Raw genomic sequence first — 12285 nt, 5'->3', positions numbered from 1 at the left:
AGCGAAAAAGTTTAGTTTCCTTTATTTATAAGTATTTAGTTTCCATTAAGTGTTGAATTGTGGTTGTTTTCCTCTCTTGGATTGAATTCCATTACGCTTTTTGGTTGGTTTTCAACTTAGGAAGCCGCTTTTTTCCTTATTACCCGCGTATTTGTTTGCTGGTTTGAAAAATTGGAATGAAACTTTTGCTCAAGTACATAAAGTCTTTTGTTCACCATTGTCAAGTTCGAAAGGGGGATCGGGTCTATCTCATAGTTCAATATCTTTCCCCATTAATTTATAATCTTAAATTACATACATGTGACTTTCATGTCAAAACTGGAAATATTGTTTAGTGCTTATCTACTGCCATGGTTTAATGCGTATCTGCATTCTGCAGGAAGGCATATATATTTGAATAAATGCTTCAACTGTTAAGATTTTGCAGGCCTATGGAACTATATTTTCCCATAATGTAAGGTTTTGTTGTTGCAGCTTACTGCATAAATACTTAGGAACCGTGAAACAAACCAGAAAATTGAACTCATTTTCTGTTTCTGTTCCCAATAAAAATATTTTCTTTCGATTGTTGTTTGTTTTTCCTTTTGAAAATTTCAGTTCAACCATGTTTTAATGTAATTAAATTGACTCTCATGTATCACAGGATTTAGTACCAAAGTAACTCAATGAAGGTCGGTTAGGGTCATAAAGTATTGAAATTTATATATGAAAGCCACAGAATGCTATATTATAGTAAACATGCAAGCCCTCCATAATTGTTCTAGTTTGAGTTCATTTTGTTTTTGTTTTTTATCTGATAGATGTTGGGATAGTGTGTAAATAGGTAAGTCTGTCCTATCATCGGTTTTCAACTTTTCCTAATTTCCTTAAACAACTCAATAAAATGATCCATACATTATGTATGCATTACTGAATTGGTATGTGGAAACCTGTAGAAGTCGAGATGCTTTTTTCCAAGCTTGTCTATGTTTGCCTAACTACTCTTATTGGCGGCTAGGGGTTTCCTTTGACTGATTAACTAAAAATTAGTTTTGGGGTCAAATGAGCCATGCAATCTGTCTGCTTGTGTGTTTTTTTTTAATTACTGGAGCCCTTTAGAAAAATACTCAGTTATTACTAGAAAATACCTTCAATGATGCTTAATTATTAGGAATCTTGGTGCCATTTTGCTTTCCTACTCATTTCTGAGCATGAAATCCTAATTTATAACCTACCAATCCATTTGATTAGATTAGGAAACAGTGGATATGTAACTTATTTCTTTCAGTAAAAAATTTTCGTTGATAAAGTTTGATCTTCTGGCATGATTGCTGGCGTGAATTGTCATTCACATTTGTAATTTGTAAATACGAGATCATAGCTGAAATTCGCACTCAGTGCTGCATTTCCATACTACGATGCAACTGGTGTATATGCACAATAGTGCAGAACTTGTGGCATTGCTAATCGTAACAAGAAACTTGTATTCAGTAAATATACGGGACTTTTAATTAGTTAATGGTGGTAGGCAAGAATTGGAGTGTCTTTTTGTGCTTGGGTTTTGTGACTGGAGTGTGGTTGCTCTTTGTGGTCTTAGGAAAATATAAATGTTCATATAAGTATACGTAAGGTGTGTCTAGCTCCTTTTTCCTTATTTGACTATGATTGCTCTTATATAAGAGCTCTTATACATAAGTACTTTGCAGGATATGTAAGAATTTGTTAGCATGAACTGTTGTGAGAATGTCTGTATCTAAAAACCAGGAAGAGTGTTCGAAATTCTGTTTTTACCATATATGATGCCCCTGTCAATATAATTTAGATATATAATTGGTCATGAGAAACACTGTACAGTGAGAAAGTCTTCCTTTGATTAGTTCTTCATTTGGTTTGTTACAGTCTTTAAGGTGATACCAATGATTCGTACTTGAGTACAGATCCGATTATTGAAGTGATTATTGGTTTTCTTTTGAATTTATATTACTGAATTTTCGTTACGAGTAGTAAACTAGGATTAGCAAGCAGGAAGTCAATTCATATATTGCTGTCGTTGTCCAGATATTGTAGAAATTACTCAGCATGTTTCTCAGCTGTTGATTTGATGCGTATCTCCCCAGCTCGTGTATACGGCCTTGTTTTGCATGTGATTCAGGATCAATTTCCTTACTTGACTATGCTTTGTATTGAAGTACAACTCTTTTGTCCAATGAATTACGCTCTAGCTCTCTGGAGTGATATCACGTGTGTTGCCTTTCATTTCTTGAACTCCTATGGTGTAAATGCTAGATTCGCTATCATTTTCATTTAACAGATGATACATTTGTGTATATATGCGAAGTTTTTGTTGAGTGTAGTATTGTAGATGATAATGATCTGAATAGGTCGACATGCACTTGAAATTATAATCTTAGCTTAATCAATGTTGTCGCACCCATTAAACGCATTTCAGTATGAAATTAGGTGGAAGTTGTTTCCAGCATATATAAAAAGGTTGAATAGAAAGCAAAATGTGCTCTACAGTGATGCCATGTGATTCATGGCTTCTTTCCCCAGAAGAACACCGATTATACGCAAATTTATTGTTTGGGATTCCATAGGTGAAAAAAGCTTCTTGGTGTAAAATGACAACTGGGTTCTAAACTCTAAAACCTAAAGCCAAATTTACTTCTTGGCTTGGTGCTGGTAAAGAGATGTTATCACAATTAATACTGATACTGGCAAAAGAAATTGAAAAGAAGAAAAAAAAAAGAGGAAAATCATCCATTCCCAATGCAGAAGAAAAATTATTGAGGCAACTTTACCAGAAGTAATGATGAATATGACGCCCATATTTTTTGGCTCGATAAACTTCCACTGAGTCATGTTTCCTTGAGCAGCTATCTAGCCAAGCACGAGAATAATATTCCAATTCCTAGAAAAGTACTTGGCGGGAATTGAATCATCCATCCATTCATCCATTTTCTTTTGTTACTTTGGAAATGATCATCGACTGTTTTCGAATCTCCATTGTGCTTCTGTCGGTGCCTAATTATCCTCCCATGATCAAAGTTTTACTACCATCAATTTATCAATTTAAGCACATCCCCACATATAGGTAGGTTTTAGTAATTCAATCATGTCAATACTATGATCGTGATCGTGATTGTGTTAAAGTAATTCCTCACTGACTAGGTATATTTGAACTATGAATTGTATTTCCAGGTGCAGATCATAATTTGTTTCCCAAAGCCAGTTTTGTAAGGACGAAATTATCATAAAGTATTTATAGCTTGTAACCTTCACAAGAGGTTTTCAGATTGCCATTGAATCCCTAATTCTATAGATACCAAATCCATGAATACGTTTTGGCCAAGTTAGAAGTTTAGATATGCATGGAATGATAAAGAGGTTGCGCGCCTTGTTGATCACAAACTAACGACGTCTTCATCCTATAATTTCACGAGAGAATAGATCACTAAACGTATAGCTTCCTAATCAGGGTTAATTTATATAATCATGCATCTAGGGCCCTGTGGTATGCAGCGTTACTTAAGAGTAAAAAAAATGTTCACATCTCAGCTAGATTCTCAAGTGCTGCTATTAATTAATTATTCTTCCAATGCTGTCATCGATCACAATACATATCTGGGCTACAAGATGCAGATTGTGTTTCTTGACTCCCATGCAACAGTGAGCAATCCTAGCTCAGCAGTCAGAATTGTTCCTGGAACTAGCAGACCTCATCAGCATAGATAGTGGGCAATGTGTTTTTATAGATCAGATAGAATGATATAGATCCAAATGAAAGAGCTAGGCTTCTGCTACGTCTTTCTTTGCAGAGCGGCATTGTTTGGATTTTTCTTTATTTTCCACAAAAAACACAGACGGCCGGGGTCGCCTGGCTTAAGGCACCACGACCCATGGAGCGCATGCATTCAAAGGGAACTGTGTAACTAGCTTAGCCCAGCTCTAGGGTTTGTTATGGTAATTACCATAGTCTTAGGGCAATAAGAAGCAGGCGGGTTCGGCATGATTTTCCCAGCTCTAGGGTTCTGTTAGGGTTGTAGAGCTTAGAGTGAGCCCAAAGAGAAACATGATGGGTATTTTTACCCTCTGCGTGGTGTGGGCATTATTGTAATTGTGGTCCCCAAGTAACGAAGCAATCTTATTGGATAATCGACTAAATCGTCTCTGCTTTGCTGCAGAAAGTTTTGCTTTACTTGACTACACCCAGCTGTTGAGCCGTTCCATTCCGAACCCTATTTTCGTTTCTGCCTTTCTCTGAGAGTGATAGGAGTGGATAGATGAAGCAAATTTGGGGTTTTATCCCCCAAGTTGAAAGCAGCCTGGAAAAGAAGGGTAGCTCTGCAAGTGAAAAAGGGAGGGGGGGTTAGGGTGGGAGCTGTGACTTTTGAGGCATATATTTATTTCGGAAGAGACGAATGCTTTGATTTATCAATGTCATGAATCGTCTTCTCAATGGACCAGTCAATATTCTTTTGGTAGTAAGATCTCCAGACCAAGCCTTTACTTTTAATTCATCCATATCCCACCAAGGAAGTTCAAACTACCAGACTATTCTGTCATCGATGGGATATAATTTTTGTAATGTATACCGGATACAAGTCTCATGCACAATGTTCTCATACACTCAGGGAAAGATGATCGATTGAGAAAGAGAAATTAATTGTTGCTAAAAATAGAGATCAGGTTAAGTTGCAAAAATTAATATTCTCATTCAGGCAGACTATTACGACAAATTCTTCTTAAAAAAACATTACCACAACAATTTTCAGAGATAGGAAGCTGTCTGAGACTATCTGCTACCAGTTAACTGACTGTCTTAAAGTGCTCTACCAAAGAGGAAATGGTTATTTTTCATACTAAGCTAAGACCTCTACCTTGCTTCCTGCGTTACGTTTTGAACTTCTGATCATCTACACTTATGATGTTATAGGGGTTTCACTTGGCAATTTATTTTGTTCTATCAGAACAAAAATTCCAAGGATCCTATTTCCATGATCAAGAGTTTTATTAAATTTTCAGGTTTGTCTATGATGCAATGACGGCCTTGGAATTTCAGAATCCGTAGCATGTTTCCGGAGCACCATAGAATTTTCCTAATTCTTCACAATTCCTAAGTCATATAAAGGGACCACCATATATGATATATCACATAAATGTTGGCGGGGCAACATACCGGCCAATATAAACAAAAAAGAAGGGATCGATATACGGTTTTTGCTCGCCCTGCTGAAACAAAAATCGGCAGACACTGCAGAAATATAAAACAAAGAGATGCACCTTCGTCCGGTGAAAGAGAAGAAAATAGACACATTCTATAGTGCCAATACTCCGACTTAAACTTTTGGGACACTGACGAATGAATTTTCGGCTTACCTGAAGAACATCACTGGGAAATGGTACTATCGCCATCCATAATAGCAAACTAAGATGATTAATTCCAAAGGAATAAAGCATTTCAACTTCGGCACACTTGCAAAAAGAAAGGGCATAGTCAAGGTGAACAGAGAATGCTGTAAATTATATACCAAAATATTTCATGTTAGGGCTTCCCAGACGTCTAAAAACGCTAGTAAAGTGAACCAATACTACAGATATCTATAACAGTGAACATAGGGAAGCAACTAAAGCCAGAGTATGGCAGCTTGTAATATCCCCCCTACCCAGAAGATCAGAAATCTTTGATGAGATGTTACCATCATTGATATAGAACCCTGCACCAGCTTTTGCCCATTCTGATTATGCTTATCGAAAGAAGATTACATTGAACTCTGAACTTTCGTCAGGGCTGTGCAGTATTCAGATGATTGAACTACTAGTATGAAAGTACAACCATGTTCACCGACCAGAAGGACGAGGTTTGCCCTTTATAGAGTTCAGGTGTTGGGTGACAAATATGACTCCCATCACAAGTATGAGTACACCAACTAGTATACTGAAGAAGAGGGCCCCCGGTTGCCTGGTCTGTACAAAACCATACACCCCAGTAGAGGTCACAAGAATAAGGTCTGTGAGCCCGTCATTCGAGAAGTCCTCCGCAATCAAGGCATGGGTAGGTGGTGCTGGCAGATCAAGGGAGGTTAAGATACTTCCTCCAGGTGATATCAAGATAGCCTCTTGATCTCCGGCCGCAAGGATCACTTCCTGATTGTCATGGACACGCAAGGAGAATGCCTTCAGTGTAGGGACCACCATAGCAGCTTCCATCATCCCCGCTGGAGATGGGAGATTTGACCATGTTGCACCAGTTAACAGATGCCAATTCCAAACAGCACCGTGACCGTGCAAGCCAGGTGAGTAAGATGTTACCTGAAAGAAACAGAACTTTTACGATGCCAATACAGCATGACAAAACAATACTGCACCTTGCAGGCTAACAACTGAATTTTTCAAGTGATCCCTGTGGAGATTATCTGATTCATTTAGATTTATAATCATCCAATTCCAAATTCCTCTTAAAAAGGAATGCAATTATAAGACGATGACACAAGTATATTCTCTGCGATTATGTCCCTTGTTGCTCAAACAAGTATATTCTCAGATTGTCTCTTCAAATGAAACTTTAAGTGACCTTGATTAGGTAATCCAAACAAAGATCCAATTCTGGATAACATCATCAAGACTACTAAAAGAAATTAGCACATACCTCACCACGATTTGTCAAGAAGACAACATCACCATGGCTTCCCTTTCGGTGCCTATGGCCATCATTTCTTGGGATGAGAATAGGTGTGGCTACTTCCAATGAAGCCATATCGGGAGCCCGACCATAGCTTCTAGAATAATCTCCATGTTGGAATAAGTTAAAGACTGAATGATGACATATGGAAGCGTTAAATAATTGTTCTCGTACAGGTACACCGGAGGTTGCAACAGCCCAACAAGGACGGAGTACTTCCATGGATCCACTAACAACAGTCTGCTCAGCGCCATTTCCACCAACAGCCTAATGCGAAGAAACATTTATAGTCACCATTTAATTGTTTTTCATATGCAACAGGGTTAACGGAGTGTATGTGGTGCTCCATCCCACTTAAAAACCAAAAGCTCACATGCACGGACAATTGACTCTGCAAAGTAGCATTTTTCTTGGTTGTTGCAATCAACAATCATATGATGTTTACTATTTTTTTTTTGTAACTAGGGTGTCCGGATATTTGACCTGACTAATCCCTAGGCCTCCCACCTGACCCCACAACATTTGGGACACTGGAATCACCAGTACTTTTATTTATTGCTAGGTGGGTACCATGGGAGAGGATCGAACCCCAGACCACTTGGGAGCAAACCATATGATGTCCATTATTATAATTTGGATTCGATATTATCTATATAATTGCAAGGCATAATGGATTAATATGAAATATTACTCCGCATGCTCTATGTACACCAAATAACCTCATAAGAAAGACCAAATCCTAACATGTAGTGAGCAATTTACATTCATTTTGGCTGATCAAAACCAAATAAGAGACCAACAATTGAAAGAAAAGAAATTTTCACCTGGACATGATCTAGGACTCCATCACCATTTACATCTGCATGAAGACCAGCTTCTTGAAGATTAAGCTGCAGATATCAATAAATAATTTGAATTATACCTTGAGCTAGTTAATGCTGATATTACATAAACTTTGTATAACCCAAGCATAGGTTAATAGAGATGCAATATCCAGTTGTCAGATATAATCACAAATGTTGTACCTAAAAACAATGAATATCCAATTAAATAAACTTATAAATAAATAAAGGAAAAGAAGAAATAAAATAACAACCATTGATGAAACAAGCACAATAATGGTATAGACCATATTATTAAATGAATGGCACTAAAAGGGAAACTAGTGTGGGTTTTGGTTTACCTTACAAAGAGTGCGACCAGATGCTATGTGAACAGCTTCTATCCCTTCTTTTTGATGAGCGACAACCACATTAGGGACCCACCAAAGCTGCGTGTGATTTGTGATGGTAGGGATATATGGATATGGCTGCATTGGCAAAATAAGGAGGTCAGATAGGAAGTCAATATATACAAGTAAACATATACAGCACAAGGGGGATTCGCAAATCTCACCTTCTTGGATTTTGATGAACCAGCGTACTGGGCAGCTTTCCCAATTAAGTTCGATATCTTTTTTGTTGAGTCCTTCCCAGGAGGTTGATTTTCTTCAGGCTTATGGTAAGGGTAGTTGATACTCTTTCCAGCTGTTTTCTTCAATGTTTTCCTTTTGTGCCTCCTGAAGTGTGCAAGTTTCAATAAAGTATCTTCTCTTCTATCCTGATGTTGATATGTCAATTCACAAATCGGTCAAGTCATCAACAAAAATACAATACCCTGATTAATGGACAATCAATCAGGCAAAAGACAGAGTTGTTAAAGTACCCAATAATGCGGCATAACTCCGAGGATTGATTCTCTGAATTCCCTACATGCAAACTACAATTTAACATGTATCAGGAAGCTTATCTCACAGAAATATAACACCAATTCTATATAAAATGCATTCTGTTCAGAGTCCAAATAAGAAAGATGTATACAACAAGATAAATGAGCATCCTCAAATAAGATCTGTGTGGGCGTTCATGCCCGAGATCCAACACTGTGTTGTGCGAGGCTCTTTTTTTATAGTTTGGGGGGGGGGGGGGGGGGGGGGCTGAGATCCATTCACAAGTTATACAAATACTTTTAACTTTATGCTTCACAGCACTCAGAAGAAATGAAAAGACGCTTAACATACTTCTCCGGGATGACGACTGTTCATAGCCTGAACATCAAGCTTGTAGTTGTGCTGCGGAATCAACTGTGATGCATCTGAAGCATGTGCTTCAATATTCTGAACAACCAAATAACAAAATCAGCAACTTGGGAACACGATGCTTCAAGCACTCAAATAACCATAACATGAAACATATTCCACAAGTATTGTAAAGAAACCTTATTATTTTTTTAGAGTTTAGTATATTGAAGATATATGGGAGTATAATATAGATGAGGTGAAGGATCTACATGGTGGAGTTAAAATTATAATGTTGCTTAGTTACTATCTATAACCAATCACATACTAAAGAAACTCCCGACTTTTATCCATTCAACAATTTGTCCTGAAACTTACTTACTTGTATCTAAGTTGTATGTAAATTGAATAAAGGAGATTGAAAGACCTATCCTCACAAGATAGAAATAGATGTAGACAGAGAACAGACTTCCTAGTTCAACATTTCTTTAGCTATCGCAATATAAAGTAAAATGTGAATACAAAGTGTAAATAAAAAACTAAGTAATAAGATAACTCACCTCATTCTTTCTAGTCCATCTAATTTTGCCAGAACCACCGGCAAATGCATACATTGCAAAATGGCGTAAATCCACAGTTCCAGAATTTTCAGATGCCTAAGATAGAGAGAAAAAAGAAATCAAGAAAGTATTCTACAACTAACCAAAAGCACCCAGCTCTTATCATTAATACATGTATGGCTCAATCATTCTTATAAAAAAGGAGCTCAAAGAGCTTGATCCCCTCAGTAAATAGGCATATACTACTAAAAGTAAGGAGCAGACAGTAAGCACACTACTGAAAAAAAAACGCATAGCTCATATATTTAGAGACAATAAGAATATTCTTTACATCAAGAAGAAAATGCTCAAGTAAATGCGTAAGTGCCAAAATCACATATCTACACTAATCACAACATCAGAACTAAAGAAAACTCAATACACTTCAAGCAAAAATCAGAAGTATATTTTCTACCTCCTTTTCCGTTAGATTTCTTCTATGCTGCTCAGCAGTTTTCTCTGTCATCCCAATTTCTTCAAAAGGATCTAAGGAAATCTGCAAAAGGCAAAATAAATTATTTCTACCAGTATCAAAAACCGATAATTTTTTTTTCCTGAGTATCTAGTTTAAACACATCATCAAAACAGCTTTATATGTAGGAGTTTGGACTAAATCCACAGGGATAAAAGAGCACTGATAAAGAACAGCATTTTCAATCCACACAAACTTGACAATGAACAATCATCTTAAGATTCTTAACAAACAATTACAGACAAGAGCATAATAAAAACAAAGTCCCAAACATACATGAGGCTGCATTTCCATCCTTCCACCAACAATCACCAACCCCGAGTCTCCATGCTTCAGCGTGTAATTCGTTATCGATATGGCAATTTCCCTATGATGAGCATTATGCGGAAAATCCTCCTACACAATGCCAATCAAAACACACATTCAAACCAAAAACTTATAACAAACCGCCAACACATGAACAAAAATCGCAGCTCCGAACCTGCAAATTAACATCCCAAAGCCTCTTGAGATTGGAATCAAAGCACATTACAGACCAGCCCGACGTGACAACCACCAAAACCTGCCTGGCTCTCTGCCCCGGCCTCACTTTCTCTATGACTCCGGTAGCCATTGCCACGGCGCGTCTCCCGGTGGAGATACGGATTTTGTCAGGCAAAAGGCTGACCTCAGCAAGAACGCGCGCGCTACTGAATCCCTCATCCACGCGCAAACTGTGCGGCTCCAAAATCTAACAGTAAATATATACACACAGCTAATCAGTAACAAGTTGAAGCCTCTATGAAATTAGGTTAAGGAGTCAGAGAGAGAGAGAGAGAGAGAGAGAGAGAGTGCGTGTGACCTGGATTTTAGCATCGTGAGTGGCGACGAGGACTTCTTTCTTGCCGTCGCCGTTGAGATCGGCGACGATCGGAGGCGGGAGGCGCTCGGCTTCGTATTTGATGGGGTAGTCGTCGGAGAGGTGCATCCATGCCTCTCGGAAGGAGAAGTCGCCTTCGTGCTGAGAAATTTTGGAGTCAAAATCGAAGAGAATTGAGATTGGGATAGAGATGAAAAATCAAGTTAGGGATCTGAGGGGGAATACCTGAAGAGAGAAGAAGATAGCGAAAGCTGAGAGCATGAGAATCGCCAAATCTCGCTTCCTCATGTTGAAAGCTCCGACGAGAACACTCAGTTTTTTCGGCAGAGCAAAAGCTCAGCTGTGTTGAGACTTGAGACGAAGGCCGTGACTGTGGAACTACTCAGTCCTCAAACGACGACGTTTTGACCTTCACAGACCGTCAAAGCAGACACGTCATTACATACGCATATGTATATATATATATATATAGTCTCTATCCAGAGTGAAGTTCCAATTTTAGCACACTTTTCTGTCAAATTTTTTCACTATAAGCGATTTAGTATTTAGGTATATTATTCAAGATTATCTCTATAAAATTTCATCTAATTCGGACATCGCTAATGTATTGAAATTAGATTAAATCAATGAATGAATTAAAACTGTTCAACGTGAACCGTTCGTGTAAATATCAATTTTGAAAGCTCAAACCATTGTCAATTTGGATGAAATTTTGTAGAGATGATCTTGACTAGCATACCTAAATATTGAATCGCTTATGGTGAAAAAATTTGATCGAAAAGTGTGCCAAAATTGGAACTTCACTCTGAAATTTCAGAGTGAAGCTTCACTCTGGATAGAGACTGTATATATATATATATATATATATAATCTCTATTTCGAGTAAAACTTCACTCTGAAATTACAAAGTGAAGTTCTAATTTTGGCACACTTTTCGGTCAAATTTTTTCACCATAAGCGATTCAATATTTAGGTATGTTATTCAAGATCATCTATACAAATTTTCATCCAATTTGACAATGGTTTGAGCTTTCAAAACTGAGATTTACACGAACGGTTCACGTTAAACAGTTTTAATTCATTTATTGATTTAATCTAATTTCAATACTTTAACGATATCTGAATTAGATAAAATTTTGTAGAGATGATCTTGAATAGCATACCTAAATATTAAATCGCTTATGTTAAAAAAAATTGACCGAAAAGTGTGCCAAAATTGAAGCTTCACTCTGTAATTTCAACGTGAAACTTCACTCTGGATAGAAACTATATATATATATATATTCTCAAATAAGGAGGTCCTTATTTATTCAATTGGTGCATATTTCCATTTTTAAACCATTTTTCAGTCGGATTTTCTCATTTCCACCGTTTAGTATCTAAATAATATTGTGTAGTTCATCTTTGCAAAAATTCAGCCAATTTGGTAATCGTTAAGACCCTCAAAATTGAAAAATAGACGGACTGAATTTTGTCAAACATGAATCGTTTATATTTTTAACTAAACAATGCGATTTCGAGGGCCTTTATGATCACCAAATTGGTTGAAAATTTTGTAGAGATAAATAACACAATATTATTTAGATACTAGACGGTGTAAATGAGGAAATTCGATCGAAAAATAGTGTAAAAATAGAA

The 12285-nt window shown here is 37.2% G+C and overlaps 1 protein-coding gene across 1 annotated transcript; it reads right to left on the bottom strand.

Moving 5' to 3' along the window:
* Positions 1–5476: 5476 nt before the first annotated feature.
* On the bottom strand, positions 5477–11016 carry LOC126793235 (uncharacterized). Its single transcript, XM_050519701.1, has 13 exons — positions 10873–11016; positions 10630–10788; positions 10270–10518; positions 10065–10184; positions 9732–9812; positions 9278–9373; positions 8721–8816; positions 8366–8419; positions 8057–8260; positions 7845–7970; positions 7486–7551; positions 6629–6928; positions 5477–6291 (listed from the first exon to the last, which is right to left on the bottom strand). Exons 1-13 carry the CDS (start codon positions 10933–10935, stop codon positions 5821–5823), a joined length of 2085 nt encoding a protein of 694 aa, XP_050375658.1. The 5' UTR covers positions 10936–11016; the 3' UTR covers positions 5477–5820.
* Between the last annotated feature and the right edge of the window lie 1269 nt (positions 11017–12285).

This window comes from Argentina anserina, chromosome 1 (assembly GCF_933775445.1).
Source record: "Argentina anserina chromosome 1, drPotAnse1.1, whole genome shotgun sequence".
Lineage (NCBI taxonomy): Eukaryota > Viridiplantae > Streptophyta > Magnoliopsida > Rosales > Rosaceae > Argentina > Argentina anserina.
The sequence above is the reverse complement of the archived record's forward strand: the minus strand, read 5'-3'. Positions and strand labels throughout refer to the sequence as shown.

Excerpts from the sequence above, each read along its gene's own strand:
- LOC126793235 (XM_050519701.1), bottom strand. The coding sequence starts at position 10,935 with ATGAGGAAGCGAGATTTGGCGATTCTCATGCTCTCAGCTTTCGCTATC. Across the intron at positions 10,185-10,269 it reads TTTGGGATGTTAATTTGCAG|GAGGATTTTCCGCATAATGC; the intron begins GTTCGGAGCTGC and ends GGCATTGTGTAG. Across the intron at positions 7,971-8,056 it reads GTTCATCAAAATCCAAGAAG|CCATATCCATATATCCCTAC; the intron begins GTGAGATTTGCG and ends TTGCCAATGCAG.